The sequence below is a fragment of the Sphaerodactylus townsendi genome, linkage group LG11 (assembly GCF_021028975.2).
Source record: "Sphaerodactylus townsendi isolate TG3544 linkage group LG11, MPM_Stown_v2.3, whole genome shotgun sequence".
NCBI lineage: Eukaryota > Metazoa > Chordata > Lepidosauria > Squamata > Sphaerodactylidae > Sphaerodactylus > Sphaerodactylus townsendi.
Genome location: NC_059435.1, coordinates 25,575,980 through 25,597,105, shown reverse-complemented (window position 1 = coordinate 25,597,105; position 21,126 = coordinate 25,575,980). Strand labels below are relative to the sequence as shown.

The following is a 21,126-nucleotide window of genomic DNA, read 5'->3' as shown; positions in this document are numbered from 1 at the left end:
GTTTCCAATTGAAAGAAAGGCAAGAAATACGGATAGAGGGAAAGGAGTGCCAATGGTTCCTATACCATCAACTTAAAGATAAATACAATAAAGATAAAAGAAAAGATTTTGAAACCAATGACTCTGAATTGATGACAGTGATGCAGAAAGGGGAACAGAAATTGGTAAGCAGATTATATAATATACTAATACAATTAAGGCTAGAAAAAGAACAGATAAAAGAGTGTATGATCAAATGGGCACAAGATTTGGGGAAAAATATAACTTTAGATCAATGGGGAAGATTATGGAACAAAAATGTAAAATTTACGAGATGTATGAACTTAAAAGAAAATTTATACAAAATGTATTATAGATGGTACTTATGTCCTCAAAAACTTGCAAAAATAAGTAAAGGAGAATCTGGACAATGTTGGAAATGTCAGAAAGAGAAAGGCACCTATTTCCATATGTGGTGGCAATGTGAACAAGTCCAAAATTACTAGAAAGGAATCTATGAACTTATGAGTAAAATATTAGGTATACAATTTAATTTCCGGCCAGAAATCTTTTTGTTGAATATAATAGATTCCATAAAATCTAGAAAATATGATAAATTAATTTTATACATGGTGTCAGCAGCTAGAATAAACTATGCTAAAATGTGGAAATTAAGGAAGGTACCCTCAACAGAAGACTTTATTCAGGTTAGTGGAATATGCTAAGATCGATAAAATTTCCAATTTATTAGAACATCATAACTTGACAATTTTCTTACAAACATGGGAACCATTGGTCAATTATCTGGTATATGAAAAAAAATGGTTTATATTTCCAACGTATTAAATAGTTGATTTTTTCTCTTTTCCTTTCTGTATAGACTCTATCTCTCACTGGTAATTCTTCTTTTCTTTTTTTAATCTACTCGTGTGTAATTGAAGGATAAAGACAAGATCAATTATTTACAAAGAGGGAAAATATTCAAAAAAATATATGAAACAGACTATAATGTTAAAGATAAGCTCTACAGGTCAGTGAGTACGTTATATGTTAGATTTCTCTTTTTATGTAGTAAATAGTACTTAATTGGTGTAAATATATGTACTTTATGAAACTAATATAAGAGATGGAACCTCTAAGAAATATAAATCATAGTTGGAAGTTTTCTTTTATGTATAAATTGTATAAATGTATAAGCACGGATTGAAATATATAGAAGATTCTATGTTTGGCGAACTATGTTAGCAACAGAATGTTACAGCTGTAATAAGCAATTTTTAAACACTTGTGTATTAAGTATATGAATAAAGCATTTATATATATATTTTAAAAATAAATGTAAAAAAAAAGAAAAAAGAAAACTCGCTCGCCGTGGGAAAAACTAAACTGGATCTGTTCTCCTTGCCATCTAGTTCTCCAAGTGCCTATGAGCATATCTTATTTTATTTATTTATTCCTCACTTTTTTTTCCAGTGGGACCCAAAGCAGCTGACACCACTGAAATCTCCTGCCTGGCTGCTGAGCTTCCTTTCTTCTCTGCCTTGTTGGCTGTGGTGGAGAAAAAGAGGATGTCTTATCGAGCCACATGGGAAACTCCAGGCAGCTGTATGGAGCTTTGCCTTGGTGGCTGCAACTGTCCAGCATTTTCTCAGTTTTGTTTACTGTGACTGAAAGGGAAAATACTGGAGTGTCCAGTTCAAAAATGAACCTTTTGCAGCCGTACATCCAGCATAGCCTGTTTCTAAAGGAATGAATAGTCTTGGAAATATGGGTTGCACAGAATTCATAGAACCAAGACTTTACCCTTCTATGGCTTTTAGCTTTTTTTCAGAGCCAGCGTGATATAGTGGGTATGAGCAGGTGAACTCTAATCTGGAGAACCGGGTTTGATTCCCCACTCCTCCACATGAACGGCAGAGTGTTATCTGATGAACCAAATGCCTTTCCCCACTCCTAGCATGCCTGGTGGGCGACCTTGAAGTAGGCACAATTGTCTCTGAACTTTCTCAGTCCCTCCTGCCTCACAAGGGGCCTGTTGTGGGGAAAGGTGTTTGGAAGCCCCTTTGAGTATCCTTGCAGGAGAGAAAGGAGGGGTATAAATCCAAACTCTTCTTCTGGAAACATTGGCTGTGACTTGCGGGCAGTTAATACCTCTAATTTCTTTCTCTGTTGCCACGTGGCTTGCAGGAAGTTCGTGGCATAAAAAAAGGCACAGTGAACAAGAAAGTTACCTTTAACATGGTGCTATATGGCCTCTTCAAATCCATTTGGTGAAGGTTTCCGATCAGTGGTAAAGCCTTTGGTCCTGGTGGAAGCCTGTGGCTACTCCCGTTCCAGGAACGGCTCATTTTCCAAAGGAATGCAAGAGTTAGGGCAAGTAGGAACAACACAGAAAAAGGATCCATCCAATCCATTTTGTGATCAGGAGAAGTGTCCTGTGTGGGTTGCAGAGAAATGTGCAGTAGAATTTGATCCAGCTGTTTCTTCTCACTGGAATGAGCAGCACAAATTGCTCATCAAGACCCAGCCCAGTATACATAATCCAACCCATGCAGTCTATAAAAAACCTGTAGGCTCAGTACAATGTTATCCAGAAGGCTAAACTAGTGGATTATCTAACAGGTCCAAAGTCTGGTGATGCCAGTGAATACACAACAGTTATTTTGAAATAAAGATCTGTGTTTTTCTGTCGTGAAGCTTGATTATCCCTTGAGTTATGTGATGTGCACAGAAGTTTTTAAAAATGGCTCATTGTAGGTTCATTTGAATGTTAACATTCTTATTTCAAATGATTTCAAATGATTTCAAATGATATTTATTTCAAATGATTTCAAATTTCTGATAACAGTCTAAGCAAAAAAAAGGGGAAAATTAGGCTATGTTTGGAATGGTTGCAGAACTGGTTGAAAAGGCAGCAGAATATTTCGACTGCTGGAACTCAATAATTCTTCGTTCATTTTTCTTCACTGTTGTTTTTCGCTGTTGTTAGATTATATTATAACCTTTGTATCCTGTTCATTATACCGATAGTACAAATGGTCATGAGGAAATGATCAAGCTTCATAGGGAAAGAGCATTAGAACTCAGCTATAATTTTCCCCCATTGTATTTGAACCCCTTGTATGTCACAGTTGTGGAGGGAAGGTAGCAGATCTTAGAAGCTAAACACGGTCACTGCTTGAGAGGGTGGGAGCAAGGAAGGCTCTGCAAAGGGAAACCACGCCCACCTGTCCCTTGCTGGAGCCACCATAAGTGGACTGTGGCTTTGTTACCGCCCAAGAAAATGTCCAAAATATTTTCTTGAAGTGAAGTTACATGACTACACTGGTTCCATGTAAAGACGCAGAGACTTGTGTGGTTCAGAGGGCTCCATGAGGCTCACAAGGAATGTATATATATGATTGTGCTGATGTTATATGATTTCCCTCTTGCCTTTGCCCTTTTTGGATGTAATGAAAGCCCCTTTTGTGTTGAATTTATGATTTGCCCGCTGTTTAAGACGATATTTTAGCTGGTTTCTCCAGCTAGTTTAAGGTTTGTTATTGTTAATCTAGGAGATTCTTGCCTATAACTGTATGTGTTTATTCCTTAAGGTTTCCCTAAGGTTTAAGTTTAGAAATGTTATTTTTGATATTTGTGTTTGTTAGTAAAAGCAATAGCCTGTAGAAGCTGATATTAAGGGACAAGGAAGTTAGCCCTGGAATGCAGCTTAAACCCACACCCAGCCGACTCCTTAGCAAAGACAAAGACCCTCTTTGGTTTTGCAAATTAAAACTGATAGCAGCACCCAGGGGTTCCAGCCGTTGGAAAACGTGCCGGGACCACCATTGGACAGTTTGAACTCGCCTTTTGTTGCGGAGCTGAGGCATGGGAGCCTCAGGTCATAACTGAAGGAAACAGCCCGTCTGATAACGCAGCTAGCTGGGTGCGGTAGCAAGCCCACCCAGATTCTCTGAATGGACCTTCTCCGCTCTCCTATCAGCACCATTGCGAAATCACGCGGGAAGACACTTAACAGCGGGATTTCGTGATCCCATTCACAAAAGTTGTAATTGTATCTTCCTTTTGTTCTGTTGTTTCCTTATTGGTGTTTGGTGAGGGACTTGCCCCCTTTACCTTCCCCCTTTACCTGCTCCTTTGCCCCCTTTGATGTTTGTAAATAGAAGTTCTTACGCTTGTTTGCAGATTCTGCCCGAGCTGTCACCACCGCTTCCAAATACAATTCTTTGCCTTGAAGAAACACCGGCTTCCTGCGCCTCAATACATTGCTGAGCTGAAATCACTTATTGTTACCCGAGCAACAGCGGTAACAGCTTGAATTACAATACCTGTAGTGGCCCTTCTTTGTAATTCTCTCAGGTGAGCTGTGTTTTGCCCCCTCCTTGACTTTGCATTTCCTGGCGATCTTTTCTGCCACATTTAGACTTGTTCATTTAACTTGAAAAATAGGATGGGTTAGTTTTAGGTGGAATATATATTGGGATTCCCAGTAATTAATAGCTCCTTAGATCAGTATCAGTTCTAGATACTGAAACCACGCCAAAGGAGAATGAATGTTATATTTTCCGTGTCTTGGGGGGGGGGGTGTTTCTGAAGGTCAAGGGGGTGAACTTGAAGGGACTGAGGGGAATGGGGAGGCCGGAGGTGGTGGAGTGGACCATCCCAGGATGGACAGACTGCTGGTGGAAAAGAATGTTCAGAGGGTGAGGCTGATTCTGCACAAGCAACCCGGGGTCATCGCTGGAATCCCGGCGGCAGGAGGCAGCATGGTTTGCAGAGAAACCAGAGAATCCACCTCCGTTAATCCCCGCACCTACCTGCATGGCACGTCGGCCTCCTTAGATCATCCATTCTAGTGGGGATCACCTGGGGAATCCACCATGATGCTGGACAGAAGGGGATGGGAACAAAGGCATCCTGGCTGCCATAGTTCGTACAGGCAAGCAGGCAGCATTGAGACCCGGGTTAAAGAAAAAATATCGCTAATTTAGGGGCTTGCGTTTAACCCGGGTTCTGGCAAATAGTGTGGGTGTGAAGCATTTAGGGGGCGAGTTCTGTGGGAACGTCCCACCCCAAACACTTTTTAAAAGGGCCTGAACTCTTTGGCCCGTGCAAAATCAGCCAGAGAGCATAACAGCCGGTTCGAATCCACCTCTTTCAATCCCAGCCCTGCAGCTCCAATTAGAGGAATAACAATGCTGGCTTCCCACACAAGATTGTTGTAAGAGTGGTTCAGATTACACACACAAAGAATCACCCTGGAAATCTCCCTCCCTGGCTGCTGATACTGCCCCACGGCTGGAAGCTTTTTTGGTCTGCCCCACTCACAATCCCTGTCGTCCTCCTCCCAAGGAGCACCCAGATCCTCTCCTGGGGACTGTCCTGCCGCAACAACCAGCCCCGTCTCAGCTTCTCTCAGCCACGCTCCATGCAACGGACAGAACTCAAGGCATGATCATGTCCCAGGCATCGCCCCTTCCCGGGTGAACTTTGCAAAACAGAACACCCGCCTGGTTGATTGCAGAGAATATTTCAACAACAGAGGCACAGAAAAGAAGCTGCAGTGTCTATTGCCGCTCTCTCCTCCTCCCCCCCACCCCGACACGGCCAACCTGTTCCGGAAACCAAGCTGTTTTTCTCTAACTGTGGTTTTAACTCTTTGGGTCTCACTGTTTAAGTCTTCAGCTGATGTTTTCAAATAGACAGCAAGTAGAAAGGATCGTGTTTTCAAAACTTTCCTATGTTAGAAAAAGTTTTACACAAAAATTGAAAAATCAAGAAGAAGGAGGAGAAAGGATCCTGTTTTCAAAACTCCTATGTTAGAAAAAGTTTAAAAGTGAAGAAGGAGAAGGAGGAGGAGGAGATGATGATGATGATGATAGTCCTGATGATAGTCCCGATGTCCCGCAGGGCCCTAATCACAGGTGGAAGCTCATTCAACGAGGTGGGGGCCAGAGTTGTTTGTGTTCCCCTTGCTGGCTTGAGAGCTCCTCTCTCTTTTAGGCATGCATCGTAGCTAACTTCTGCATGCTGGCTTTTGTTTTGTGATGCTAGAAATTGGGCAGCATGTATTGCCTCAGTGAACTGCTGCTTTGAATCTGTTTCCTTCTCCTAAGGCTTGATTTTTAGCCAAAGCCTCTTCTAGGCTTTGCTCACTGGTTCGGGTGATGGACATGTAATTATTCATGCTGTCCATATCGGAATCAGAAAGAATTGCCTTTCGGCTTAGAGGGCTCCTATCTCCAACCATTACTAGGTTTTTTTTTCGGTTTTGTGCTGGCCACTCCCTAAATGCCACTTCCAACACATTCTCGTAGGGTTAACCATAATCCCCATGTTCTGCACTCATCCTTTTTGGATGCACGCAGTTTCTTATTTTCACACTGCACCTGGAAGGCATCCCACAGTGTGTTTTTCTGCAAGGGTCTGGGCAGTGGGGGAACTTGACTTTCCAGGAACTCAGGGTCCCTCACTTCTCTCATTGTCCAGGGCTGGACTCTTTTTTTTTTGTGAACATTTTGGCAGCTCTCTTGCACACACGAGACGCATATACATACACACACACACACACAGAGAGATACACACACACACACACAAAGGCTGTATAAACAGAATAGAACTGCTCTGGGCCAAGGAGGGTCTATGCCTCAGTATAACTGTTCAGCGCTTTCCACACAGCAAATGTATAGTGGGTTGCAGTCAGGATAAAGGAACTCATTTCCCTGTTTCTATGCCTAATAAAGGTTTATCTATCTATCTATCATTTCCCTGTTTTTGCGCATTCTTGCAGGCAATGATTGGAGCCCATGGAAACAATCTGGGTGTTAAACCTTGGATCTGGAAATCATGGAAGCTGTAGATTTGTTCTAAAGCCTTTATTTCAGAGCGTAGGTAACATCGTCAAAGAGGAATCTGGCGATTCCTGCGCAAACCCACCAACCGCTATTGAACACAACAGGGGCATGACAGTGATCCTCCCTCCTGCCGAGTTGGAAACCAATAGGAGAAAGCATCCTCTTTCTCAGTATGTCACACTTCACAGGACCATTTAATTTCTTACAGCAGTTTAAGCAGAAAAAAAGGAGAAAATTAAGGTATGTTTGGGGTGGTTACAGGTAAAAATGATTGAAAAGATAAAGTGGCAGAATATTTAGACTGCTGTAACCCCCATCATTCTTTCTGGAGCTGCGTGGAACGTGGTCATGGTAGATGTTGTTCCTAACATTTCACCTGCATCTGTGGCCCGGCATCTTTCAGAGGTGTATCACAGAGAATACACCATAATTCTATGTTCTATTTTGTTTATTGCCCATTGTTAAATTTATGTTATAGCCATGCTTTATACTCCAGATTACAATCCTTGCAGACACACTACAAAGGTTTCTTGGTGGTCTCTACATCCAAGTTCTAACCAGGGATACTAGATACTTGCTTAGGTTCTCCAAATGGTGAATAAGATCAGGCTAATCCAGTCCATCCCTGGATGACCAGGAGGTGTGCTGAAAATGACTTTCTCCACTTCCTGAGGTCTGAATGTTTACACCATTTTCCCCATCTGGGCTGGAGGAGGGGGGGCTGTCAGTTCAATTGTTTTCCAGCCTCACCTCTACCACCTTGCTATAAATTCTAATAGAGGTTGCAAGAGACAATAGGATGGATGAAGGTTTTCCCCCCTTTCTCCAAACAGGACATGAGATTTGAAGGTTTTAAAATGCTAGAAAGAGCTTTTGGAAGAAAACTCCTGGAGGCGTCAGGAGAAGGTTCTTGGATGCAGGTATTGACCTGGTCAGTGGGTGGAGGAAGAGAAATGAATAAAACTCTGGGGAGCAAGGAGGAAGCACTTCTTTCTTACCTAGGTATCTCCAGGGAGGCGTGTGGCTGTGGAGTCTGAGTCCCTGGAAAGAGAGGTTGCAGCCATTTTGACCATGTGTGCCATCCTAGGGGAACTGCAGAAAATGTCCAGGTAATGGAAACTCTGAAAGAGCCATCCCAAGCTCAAAAGCTTGTCCAATATTTTAACCTCTGATAGGGGAATGTAAGTAGAAAAGAGGGACAGAAAGAATGGTGGCATCTTTCGTTGTTTATTGGAATCCCTTACTCTGCAGTATGGTGCTGTGCTAAAAGTAGGCTTGTAAAAGCTGGCTTGGTGGCAAGCGGGGGACAGAGAGGCAAGGTCTCCGAGTCTGGAAGGGGAAGCCACAAAAACCTATAGCAAGCCTTTTACTAATGTAAAATAAAAAGTAGGGCAGCAAAATGCTGGAGAATCTTCATTTGATCGTGTGACTCACATGGACAAACATCTTCAATATGTGCCCGGTGTTTGATAGGGTTGGAGATATCCGGACAGTCCAATCTGAATTTTGGCGAATCTTCGTAATTCTATGGAATGGATTCGGACGAGCAATTGTTGGAAATCGAATCTGAGCTGTCGAATCCCATCTGATCCGAATCCAGCTGGGATTCGGATCACCAGCAGAATTTAAGTGCTTTAATTTTTTGGGCAAGGGTGTTTTGTTTTCATCGTTTTGGCCTGCAGGGCGCGCATTTCTTTAAAACATATAGGCACGCCCGCTGCAAAATTTCAGGGTGTCACCGGGTGAGCTATCCTGATTGATACCTCCCAAGTTTGGGTGCAGTTTGGTTCCAGGATGGGCCAAAGGTTATGGATTCCCAAAGGGGTGCTCTTATCCCCATTCTTTCAAAATGGGAGGCCTAAGAAGATTGGGGCTACCCTTTTATGAGAGTCCATAACTGCAGGCCCAAAACAGTGAAAAAACAGCAAAAAATAAAAAAAACACCACATCAGAATCTCGGAATGTCACCCCCCAAATTCTGGTGTATCCGAGGCCTGGCAGAGATCCGGAATTTATACCCCATACGAACCGCACTGCAAATCACGCTGAACTACAGGGCCGAATTTTTTCCTGTACTTCATTTACCAACTCCTAGTGTTTGATAACCCTCCTTACAGGTATATCACACTATAACAAAGTATGATGAAGACGGAAAGAAGGAAGCCAGAGATGTGCCCTTGGAACTGGTGGCTAAGCAGGGATTTGAGTACAAGTCAGAACAATAAATGAACAGTCAAAACCACCGGGAACTATCAATGGAACCAGGCTGTGTCAAATTGCTGAGCAAGACTAGCCAGTTTTGCCTCCTCTTTATCGCAGCTGCCACCACATTGGGAAAAATACAGCCCTTCTCGTTCACTTGAGATGCTTGTAACCAGCCACCCATGAGTATTGCTGTGTAGTGCACCAAGCAGTGAAGCAGGTGGATAAGGACTTCAGTAGACCTTCCTCAGTTAAAGGAACTTTATTTCTACAAGACAACAACTGAGGCTATCACGAAAGAGAGAATCGTGGTATACTCATAAAATGAAACAGATGGTCTCAGTAATGGGGGACTAGAAGAATTCAGCAGACAATTAAGGAACTAAGAGGAATGGCACGAATCATTGGCTGGGATTCAGTGATTTTTGCCCACAGACTTTGCCTCCCAGTGAGTGCAGCTCAAGTTATGCTCTTTAGGAAAAGACCCTTTTGCCCACAGGAATAACCCACTGGATCCAAGCCAAAGTCTCAAAAATGACTTTGTAAGTCAGTCAGTTGTGTTTGCTTTCTCATTCAGTGAAGTTGAGGTCTTTGCTTTATATATGTATTTCTCAGACTTGGCATTATAAGCAAACCCAGCTTATGGGTTTGTAAAGTGGGTCTGATGTCCAAAATGCAGCTTTAACAAAATTGTTTGTCAACACAGCCAGTGGGATGGGATGGATCTCACTTGAAAGTAGACCATTGCTGTTGCCCAATTTCATTGTTTTCAGTTTTTTGAAGTTCTCAACAATGTGCGAATAGAAGAATTCAGCAGACAACAATTTTTATTTATTATTAATCTTGAGATGCCGCCTTCAACCTCCGGCGAGAGAATTTCCTAGGTCCAAATTTTGAACTAATTTAAGCCTCTGGAAGAAGCTTCCAGGTAGGTGGGTCTCATGGATTAGGCAAGTACTGAGGTTAGTTCCACTGGAGTTTACACCATGCCCTCGTGAAGCAAGGGAAATGAAAGTGTAAAGTAAGAGGGAAGCCGGAGCCTCACAGGGAGCTAAAAATGGCCTGGATTTCCAAGAACATGTAGCAAAGCACACGATAATCACGGTAGAGGCATTGGAGACAGTACGCTGCCAGAGTTGAGGGTAAGGTCAGGTCTTCCTTTGGATGTCCCAGGGCTGGCTGGAAAGTGAACCTCTGCAGGGGAGACTTTGCAAAAGAAGAGGAAGATCTCCATTTCTATGGCAAAAGGGGGTCTTCACTGCCACTTATGCGGCATTTCGCCGACCTGTGACAATACAGATGAGACAGGTAGAGTCCCTGCTCATTTATGACGCAGGATTTAAACCATCTCCCTCTATGGAACAATGTTTCCAAGAAGAATTTTAAACATGAGACACAAAAGCAGAGTATAAATAAAGGCAGAGTGCAGTTGATAGCAACCCAGTAATGAAATAAATGTTGAGGAATAAAAGGGAATCGTGAAAAGAAGTGAAAAATGGCGACTGGGATGATATGTTCTTCCAAGTCAAGCTTCTCACTATTCAAATTCACAATGATGTATCTAAAAAAGGAGTTACCTGCAGAGAGAAAGGCAGGAAGGCGCTCTTTCCTGACGGTAACTTTCCACGTCGGAATCAAGCGAAATGCCTCAGGATAGAATTTAAATGGTTTTTTTTCCCACTGAGATTCATCGTACAGCACAGAGTGCAGCATTACAGTATGAGATTACGCCGATTATCGCTCCCTGCAAAGCTTTCAAAAGCAATACATTGTTGAAGAAAACGAAGGCGGTCCATCAAGCACATGAGTTATCTTCCAGGCCTTGAAAATGCCACCCCAACAAACTGAGTTTTGGGGAAATTCAAATGCGAGGAAAGCAAGGTAAAAAAAATTGCTTGGATGGACAGTGTCTTCACAGTTTGAAATGTGTGGCCCAATCCAAGCAAAGTCATTGTGATTTCTCTCCTTCCCAGTAAGAGAAATCTGTGGGACACAGAAGCACGTCATTAACTGGCTCTGATATTCCACCGTGTTGGTAGCAAAAAAGGAGCAGATTCAGTTGAGCAATGACTGTACAGCTAAGAACAATCACCTTTGGAATGAAGTAGCCTCCAAGAGTCACATCCACATTCGTAGCATGAGGCACACTTGCAGGGGCAATATTTGCAAACCTCTGGATTTCATGGACCACCGCATCGGTGTAGGGCAGCTTTGCTCGGTGTTCAATTCGCGGCTGAGCAGACCCGATCACCTTTGTCATTTCTTCTTGCACTTTCCCTGAGAAACAGAGCATTGATTCCCACAAAAATAAATTTCCGTGTCAGATTTTGAATTATGCTGTAAATATACTGGGGCCAGATTCACTGGTACGAGTGGATGTCATATTTTGGTCTTGAAAAAGTGCCACAAGTCAAGGAGCTGGTGGTAGGCTATGGCAGAGAGCCGGTCTTGAATTACGACCTCCAGCGGAGGTCGGGAACTGGAGAGGAACAGAGTGAATCCAAATTGGAAATTTTGAATTTGGGGTGGGGACACTGAGCAGAAGAGATTAAGGAGCAGGGAGAATCCAATGCTGGATTGACCAAGTTGTTGTCTGTGGGAGGGTGTCGTTTTGCATTAAAATCACAATGATCAAATCAAGACACTCTGGTTTATCTCTTTGTCTGAGATCAATGTCTCTGCATCAGTGGCATAGCGCCAATGGGGTGGGGATGCATGGCGGGGGCATAGTGGGGGCATTCCGGGGTGGGGTTTGGGTGCAGGGCTTGCAGATGCCTCAGGCCCAGTTCCTCCTTGCTCCACCCCTGCTCTGCACTCAGCGTGAAAGGCTGGACTGCGGGCTGCCCCACGCTGGGAAAGCTGGTGCTTTAGTGGGCCCTGAGACTGTCACCTGTCAGGTTGCAGGTGTTTGTGGCCTTGGGGGAGTCCACTTGGGGGTGGGGGTCAGCCGGCTTGAAGGAACCCACCCTGCTTTCAAAGGAATGCTCAGCAGCAGAAGGTAACCCCCCCCCCCTAAAAATGTGAGATAATAAAAAGAACCAGACATCATTACTTTTTATATTAATGTTAGAGATTTTTAACGGAAATATAAGATGTGATGATCACATGATGGGACTGAAAGTGGGTAAGCAGCATTATGAATTGAAAGCCTTTGCGGATGATGCAGTGATGATTCTAGAAGAACCAGTACAAAATGTGGAAAGAGTCTTAAGTAAAATAAAAGAATCTGGGGATCTGGTGGGATTTAAGCAGAATAAAACTAAAATATTAACTAAAATATGAATCATACACCACAGAATTTGAGTTTTTTTAAAAAACAGCAGCTTGAAATAGAATATTAGAAATCATAAAGTGTGTAACTGATAAATTGTGCCATCTATATATATAAAAAGCAAACAGTGACTTTGTTAGTCACTCCCTAACGCTGAACGGCTGGACGGATCGCCCCCAAATTTTCACATGACGTTCCTCCCTGTTGCGGGCAAGTAATGGGACCTTCAAATTGCCGAAAGTCCATACCTGAGCCAGGTAAAATGTCTTTTTCCTGGCGCACCAGGCCCTGAAGCTGGCTGTGTTTAACTGTCACCCTTAGAACGTTCGTGCAGCCTGTCTGTCTGTGGCCTGAGGGCTTAGAATATTCGTGCAGATGGGCAGAGATGAGCAGTGAAAACAGTAAATAGGTAATGCACTTTCGTTAGAGGTAAAAATGCTGCGCAGAGGTGGAAGTGAAACACATACATATCTCTTTGCCGTGGTGAGACAGGTGGGGTTCCCCTCCTCCTCACAGGCAGGTAACTTCTCACTCTCTGTGCCTCACTCCACTAGCTACCACACAACACACATCCAGCCTTCCATCCTCACACACACCTCACTCTGCCTGCCCTCCCTCATCCAACCAAATCCACAATTTTACTTACCCACTTCCTTTCACCCATATTCACCACAGCTCTCTTTACTAATAGCATGAGCTGGAGTTTGCCTTTTTTTCTAAGAGAAATCCCACTTGGGGTGGGAGGCTTAACCAACACTCACTGGGCTCTAAGCTTCTTTTGCACATGGCCCTTAAGAACCCAGGGTGCCATGGCCTCGAATCTGAGCACTGCTTCACCACCCTTGCCTCTGCTGCCTGACTGGGATAGCCTCCTTTGCCCCAGTTCTAAATGCCTTTACCGCTAAGCCAGGACTGTAAGCGTGGCTTCAACCAGCCTCACGGACAGTGGGATCTCGTGACTCTGGACAGTTCCGTCTGGGCTAGGAAATGGAAAGGGTTATCTTATACCTGGTAAAAACACAAGGCACCACCATATAATAATGTGAATTGAAAAGGGAAAGAGGGATTCCATTTGACCACCCCAAAAGGCTATGCTGTGTATCATTGGACCTGCATGGACATCTGTGTGGGTTGCGGACTGTGATGAGAAGGACAATTGCCACAGCAACACGTGGCTGGGCCCTGCTAGTTTTAAATAAATACATGAACCTACAATGGATTAGAATTCAACAATGAGATAATGGGAAACCATCATTTGGTGTTACAGTGTGTGGTTTAATTAGTTATAATAGCTTGAGTCAAGTTATTGTATGAATTATGTTTTAATTCCTTTGTGTGTGCTTCTTTTCCTTTTCTCTATTTCATATTTTTGTTTTGTATTGATGGGGTGGTGGTGTGAAAGCGTTTACCGTATATACTCGCGGATAACTCGAGTTTTTCAGCCCTTTTTGAAGTCTGAAAAATGCCCCCCTCGACTTATACAAGACTCAGTGATCCATCCCCCCGCGATGCTCCCCCCCACTTTAACAAACAGAGCAGCCTTCAGAAGAACCTGGGAAATGTAGTTCCCCATCAAGTCGACTTTGAAGCCTGAAGTTGGTAACTGCCACAGGCAGCAGGCCTTCTTCTTCCTGAAGAGCACTCCCGTCTGGCTTTATTCCAAAGAAAGCTAACTACTGTAAGGGGGTTCAAAACAACTGCAGGGAATTGGGGCTGCCTTCTCCCTGGCAAGCAGAGGGGAAATGGCGGCCTTTGCTCTGTATCATCACTGGCTATTGCTGCATTTCCCACCCTCGACTTTACATGAGTCAATAAGTTTTTCCAGTTTTTTATGGTAAAACTTGGTGTCTCGACTTATAGTCGGGTCGACTTATACACGAGTATATATGGTATGTTTTCCTTTGCGTGCTGAGAAAATTTTTAAAAAACTAAAAAAAAGAACTGTCCTGGTGTTTGTGGAGTTCAATGGCTTCCCTGTGCAGTCTGACATAATAGCTGTCGGTGTTAAGAATTTCTGTGTCTCCAAATACGATCCTATGTCCAGCTGGGTATAGAGCTTTTTCAGCTACTGCCGATTTCTCGGAGCAGCAATGGCGTAGGAGGTTAAGAGCTCGTGTATCTAATCTGGAGGAACAGGGTTTGATTCCCAGCTCTGCCGCCTGAGCTGTGGAGGCTTATCTGGGGAATTCAGATTAGCCTTCGTGCACTCCCACACATGCCAGCTGGAGTGACCTTGGGCTAGTCACAGCTTTGAGCTCTCAGACTCAGTTCTCCTTCCTCTACAGGGTGTTTGTTGTGAGGGGGGAAGGGCAAAGAGATTGTAAGCCCCTTTGAGTCTCCTGCAGTCTCTTCTTCTTCTTCTTCTTCTTCTTCTTCTCCTCCTCCTCCTCCTCCTCCTCCTCCTCCTCCTCCTCCTCCTCCTCAAGCTGGGTTAGCCACGAGTGCCTTTCATGTTCGTTTCAAAATGCTGCATTTTGTAGTCTCCATATATACTTGTCTACAGCTGCAGGGTATGCAAGAGACTCCTGAGGAAGTATTCAGGGTGTAATGGGACGACCATGGCACTCTTATGACTAGGGACTGAGTGTCAGGACTGCACCATGCTTGGTCTGGCAACTCACACGTACCCAGCCTTGGAGCAGATGGCCCAACTATTATCATCGCCCAAGCCATGGTGCTTGTTATTGACTGGGGTAGTGTAACCCCTATGCTCAGAATGGGTTGACCCAGAAAGGGGTGGAGACTCAAAGCAGCGCAAGGCTGCAGACCTCATGTAGTTTGGAGGAGACAAGGCTACCAGACTCGGACCTTGATTTGTACAAGCCCTTAACACCTTGTTAGGGTAACTGCAATGTTGTTGGGAACTAGTGGGAAGGTGGTAGTTTATTTTTGCTATGTTGTAAATGTTGGAGTTTATTGTTTCAAGGTTTTTTGTGTGTGTTTGTAATGGGTGAGAGTTCTCCTGGAAACCTTCATCATGTTGAATCCTGTTCATCAAGCCCTTGGAGTCTTCAGGAGCCAAAGTGTGATGTTAAATGTTGATGTTTGATGTTACATGTTAAGAAAGTAAACCATTTTGCTTTTAAAATTTGTTGTTGCAAACTCATTCCAAGTTCTGCCCCACAGAACCCACAGATAGAGGTTACAGTAGCAGACCCTTACACTGAGCCAATATCCATCCCCACACCAAAGATCAAATTCAGGATGCGGCCTGCTCAATGCGTGGGACCTAACACCACTTGGGGGAGTTCCAGGGTCACTGTGGCTGACATTATGTCCACAGCCTGGATGGAGGCGGCATCCACAGCATGGACACTGAAGTCCATAAAGAAACATAAAGGAAGGACTGGTGGTCAGTCCCCCATCCCCCACTGGAGTGTCTCGTCACAACTCAACTGGCCAACAGGGGAAATAATGGTGCCAAAATGGGGGTGGGGGTGGGGATATCAGCAGCACCAGAAAGTGAAAAGTCTTCAGTTCTGACATCAAGTGCATTGATTGGGAGTGGTGGTACAGAGGTTGCCCTGACCTTTGTGGCTGAACCATCCCCACATATGAGCTGGCTACAAGCAGAGCCATGATGTAGATAGGGATTGCAGGTGTGAAGATGCCCCTACACTCCTAAAGGTCCACACCTTCACCCTTGTTTGATCTTGGCTTAATCCTACATATAGAGACAAAACTGCAACCCCCAAAACGTCACATGGGCCCTCTTGGTATTTGTTTTAAATGTTCAGCATCTTCTCCAGAGCAAATGTAACATCTAGTTTGGCCCTGGTTGAGTGAGGGGGAACAGCCATTCTCTAAATGTCAGAGGTGTCTTGGAGAAAGGGATGGCAGATGCAATGGTAGAAATAATTCTACCCACCCTTTCTGTTGTTATTATTCCACCTCCTGGGTAAAACAGGAAGTATAACTCTCTGGTACTTCCTGTTTTCCCTCATTCAGGTAACATTCAACAGGAACCTCAGTTTTCTTTCTGTTCTTAAAACTATGTGTAACTGAAATCCACATATCCTGGAATAATGGACACCAACCAAGGGAAAGGACTCACTCACTCTGAATCTCAGGGTACTTCATCATCAGCAAGAGGCCCCAACGCAAGGTGGTTGAAGTTGTCTCTGTGCCAGCACCAAATAACTCACTCACAACAACCTTTAGGTTTTCATTATGGAAAAATTCATTGCTCTGGTTCTTGGTCTTCTCCTAGGGAGTAAGAAGAAAGGAGCTATTTAAGCAAAATGAATACCTAGCAAAATAGAAGCAAAAAAGGGCCCTGAAAATTTCACAATGATGATGAGGATAGAAAGCCCTGACTGAGTATCTTGACACTCCACCCACCTCCTGAAGCCAGATTCCTTGCCAGCTGCCCGTGCATTCACATGCAAGAAGACTTTAAAACTGGCAGTAAGGAAAGTTCACCACTGACTATTTGCCGTGTTTCAGACGGTGTTACCTCTTGCTGTCGGATTAGAAAAGCATCAATAAAGCTTCTTTGGTCATTCTCATCCAGTTCTTTGAGGCGCCTAAGGAAGGTGTGGCTCTGTATGAAAGCGGCGCATATTTCTTCAGGTTATCCATATGATAGTCTTTGCTATGGCACTCCCAGAAAGGATGCCCAGAGCAGGAAATGTGTTGTACAGCTAAGAAAATAACACACGAGAAAGGAAAAGATTAAGAAAAACCCAAATCCTACTGCAGAGGCAGAAATCTCAAAGTTTGTTTTGGAAATCTTCCAGGACTGAGTACCTCCCAAACCCTCCCACTGGATGCTAAACGTCGCCGTGATTTGGGTTGACAGGTTGTTCAACCACTGAGAGATTAGGGGATGGGGACATGTGTCAGTTGGCAACATTGTATGCCCTCTGACATCACTTCCAGGAAAAAACAGAAGTGATATCATCATGTGCATAACACCAATATTAGCATATATATTAATTCTCTCACTGTAATTTTGAGCAACAGCAAGCAACAAGAGTTGCTCGCGGACCTGAGAACCTTAAAAGTCGAACAGTTTGAAAGGACTGTGACATTTATTTTCTTGAACAGCTCAGTTATGTAGTAAAGACTTGAGTTTCTGTCATGATAGATAGATAGATAGTTTAATACGGCCAAAGGCCAGCAAAAACAAAACAAAACAATACAGCTGCACACATCCACAACAGCAAATTACAGCAAATACCATTACAGCTAACTTCCATATTTACATGAATAGTTTGGCTTTCAGCTCATCCCTGATTAAAGTAGGACCCTGCGTTTTTTATAAGCTTCAATGCACAAGAACTTTTGCTACACTGCTGGGAGATGGACTTTGCATCTTGTCTTCCAACAGCATTTTCCTAATCTACTTTGAAGTCCAGAATCCTTTGCAATTATCAAGCTGTGTTGCTGCACAAGCAGAGGTAAAATAAAGAAGCTCTCTTACTGCCTTTATGCAGCATGCAGTGTAACAAGATAATGGCTTGTCGCCATAGAATCAACGTCCCCAGAATTCACAAACACATTTCCTCCAAATGCCAAGGGATTTCCCCAAAATCTGCCTATATAAGCATAGATGATGGAAGTGATGCATCAAACCGTTATGTCTCTAGAAAAGGCCCATCGGGGTATTGTTGGCATTATGGTAATCCTTGAAATTTCAATGTAGGGGCCATTACATGTACCACTACCAGATTTCCCAATGTGGTCTATATAGGGCAGGAAATGAGGGGCGCATTATCATTTGGTAGTCAATACCGTCATCCAATGCGTTGATATACCATCTTAGCAAAAGAGCTGAGGGCAAGTCCAGAACATTCAAGCATCAGCGCATAGGGTCTAGCCCAATCTGTTTAAAGCTTCCAGAATCAATCTTCCTCCGACCAAGATTTGGATACATGGTGGTGATGTTGACAGAAATGCTGGTATTGGTAATGAGGCCCTGGGGGGGTGTAGGTGGACTTCTTAATCCAATATTTGATGGCTCCTCTTCCAAGACTATAGTTTCCACTTTAAGCTATTCCTTGCTCTCATGTCTCAATACGAGGTGTTGGGCGTGAAGTACATTTTGAGATTGTATTGAATAGAGATCTAAGGAATGTTGTCATGAATTTTTAAAGGCATGAATATATTCACAGTGCTGCCTGTACTACTTGTACTGGGATTTTAACCATTTCAAAACCACATTTTAATAGATTACCAGGACTGATCGACTTCCCATAAGCCGGGTGTTTTCATTGATTATGTCCACTAATCTTTTAAATGTGGGATCTTCTATATTCAAATCAGCTTGTCAAGCACAATATATGGGACACTATAATATTAAATTGGAAACAGCACCATTCCACGATTATTGCGGTGTGTCTCCAAAAGGTGTTAAGCTCTCAAGAAAAAATGAAAATGAAAACATTTCATTATGGAATGAGCCGGAGCATCACTGGTGCCTCATGCATGATCTTTTATACACTTTAGAAGAATTTATCAGCCAATCCATGGGTACACAGAAGGAAGTGTAGTTTGCAGAGGGGAAAATCTGGACTGGATCATGTCAGAAGATGATGCAAGTATTTTTTGTGCCTCCTAAATGAAAAGGTAAAAGTGCCAGCTCACCATCGAAAGATTCAAACTCCTGCAGCAGGAAACGGCACTCCTCGACAATTCTGTCTTCTATGGTCTTCTTGCCCATTCCGTAGTCTCGTAAAGTGCTTATCGCAAATCGCCGCATCACTTTCCAGACCTCACCATTAGAAAAAACAATGCCTGGATGAAACAGGACAAAAGTTCTAAATCCTGTCCACATGCATGGCCATGACAATTGTATAATGAAATACCCTTCATAATAATGGATAATGTGTTCTGTGACGACGTGTCCCAAGCAAGTAATGGAACTTACATGGCCATAGGGGAGCAGGGAAGAATGTATCTGTGTGTCACATGTGCATCACTTAGTTCCAATGGGTCCCATTTACTTTCATAGAAGAAATTCGAGGAATAAACCTAGGGGAACTGTCAGATAGCAACTGATGATACCAGAGAATGGAGCTATATTTTGTTCCATTCAACATTGTTCAAAAATAGGGTATATTGAAATGCAGTTGCTTACTGTTTGGACCATTGAAGACCTATCATCCTGTCTGTAGAAGCTAAAACACTCTCCTACCATTGGGGAAATATTACGAATGGAGACTGGGGAGATATAAGTGTCCTGTTTTCTTCTAAACTATTTTGAACAGACCCTTTCCGCACATGCGGAATAATGCACTTTCAATCCACTTTCACAATTGTTTGCAAGTAGATTTTGCTGTTCTGCACAGCTGCAAAGTGCATTAACAGTAGATTGAAAGTGCATTATTCTGCATGTGCGGAAGGGGCCAAAGAGGAAAAGAAGTATAGAAATGCAGGTGATCGATAGGAATTCTCAAAAATTTGGATGGAATACATTCAAGAATTGTAGTAAAGAGTTTCAGTAATAGTTAATGGGGCACCGTATAGTATGATTTGGCCTTAAATAAATTAATGGCAGCTGGGATACAATGACCACCTCTATGCCAAAAACACTTTTGGATGGCATCAGAGCTTTTGGACACGTTTGCAGCCACATATTTTATGTGAGCTGTTCTGGATCCAGAAGATTAAAATACAATGCCCAAGTAATTATAAAGTGAGACCTGCTCCAATCTCTTTCCATTTAACCTCCATACGTGGTTTCTAGGTCTACTAGAGCATGCTAGTCTACTCCCACACACGCCAGCTGGGTGACCTTGGGCTAGTCACAGCTTTCCAGAGCTCTCTCAGCCCCACCTACCTCATAGGGTGTTTGTTGTGAGGGGGGAAGGGCAAGGAGATTGTAAGCCCCTTTGAGTCTCCTGCAGGAGAGAAAGGGGGGATATAAATCCAAACTCTTCTTCTTCACTCAGCTGAGCTCCCCAGACTGGAAAACATCACCAAGTGAATCCTTTGGGGTAATTTTTGGCCAGATTATCCATGACTGTAAATCCTACATATCAAAGCAAGACAGGTAACTCTTCAGAAGGAATAACCTCACCATGGCCTTGTTGGGCATCTTCAATTATTGGGATGCTGGGCCTGTCCGCAAAGGCATCTGCTTGGTTCACCAAAGCCTCCTTCACAGTCTCGTAGCCTGCCAGGACTACCATTTTCTCCAATCCCAGCTGCTGGATCACGCGTAGAGCTGGCCGCATTACTTTTCGAGAACTTGAGGAAAGCAATCAAAGAGAACAAGGAACGTCCTTCTGATTATCCAGCTAGGGCTGCCAAATCGTGTCGACAGAAACAGTGAAGACACTTGATAAAAAATTGTCAAACAAATGCCTACACATGCCTACACACAGAAATGGAAAATGCAAGAAATGTGTTATCCCTTTAAACAGCAGCTCAGGTTGCCAACGTGGATTTGGGAAATTCCTCAGTTGGAGTTTATTTGTGGAAATGCATCACTGAAGCTTTTAATTACATAGAAGTAAAACAGATCCTAATGAGCTTCTATTAGTGTTTATACTGTTTTAGATGTTTTATATTTTATTAATACAATGTCAGCTGCCCCGAGCCTGATTATAATAACAATGGAACAAGATTTTTTTCTCCTTCTCCTCTTCTCCAGTCCAAACATTTAAGATTGGTTTATACTACTTCTATAGATTTTGAAAACAAAACCACTGAGTTCCTGATTATATAATTTTTCCAGGGGACAAAGGATAAATTATAGATGTTTATTTAAGTGTTGCCTGTGTTTTGCCACAGTTTTTTTCAAACTCTTCCAGCTTATACCTCCACCTCTTGCTTGGGGGGGGGGCATAACACCACCACTTGCAACCACTTGAG

At 43.3% G+C, this 21,126-nt stretch overlaps 1 protein-coding gene and 1 long non-coding RNA gene across 2 annotated transcripts; both read right to left on the bottom strand.

Annotated features, from left to right (window-relative positions):
- Positions 1–3,628: 3,628 nt before the first annotated feature.
- Positions 3,629–9,962, bottom strand: LOC125441257. The gene is made up of 3 exons (XR_007245807.1): positions 9,408–9,962; positions 9,353–9,373; positions 3,629–3,639 (listed from the first exon to the last, which is right to left on the bottom strand). It is a non-coding gene; the product is annotated as an uncharacterized LOC125441257 (long non-coding RNA).
- Positions 9,963–10,983: 1,021 nt separating this feature from the next.
- Positions 10,984–20,453, bottom strand: LOC125440601 (cytochrome P450 2K3-like). Its single transcript, XM_048510466.1, has 5 exons — positions 20,330–20,453; positions 18,895–19,044; positions 16,763–16,872; positions 16,365–16,512; positions 10,984–11,312 (listed from the first exon to the last, which is right to left on the bottom strand). The coding sequence occupies exons 1-5, from the start codon at positions 20,439–20,441 to the stop codon at positions 10,984–10,986; spliced, it is 849 nt and encodes a 282-aa protein (XP_048366423.1). The 5' UTR covers positions 20,442–20,453.
- Between the last annotated feature and the right edge of the window lie 673 nt (positions 20,454–21,126).

Coding starts and splice junctions, on each gene's coding strand:
- LOC125440601 (XM_048510466.1), bottom strand. CDS start 20,441: ATGGTAGTCCTGGCAGGCTACGAGACTGTGAAGGAGGCTTTGGTGAAC. Junction 16,873..18,894: donor GGAGTTTGAATCTTTCGATG/GTGAGCTGGCAC, acceptor GATAACCTGAAG/AAATATGCGCCGCTTTCATA. Junction 16,513..16,762: donor TTCTAATCCGACAGCAAGAG/GTAACACCGTCT, acceptor CTTACTCCCTAG/GAGAAGACCAAGAACCAGAG.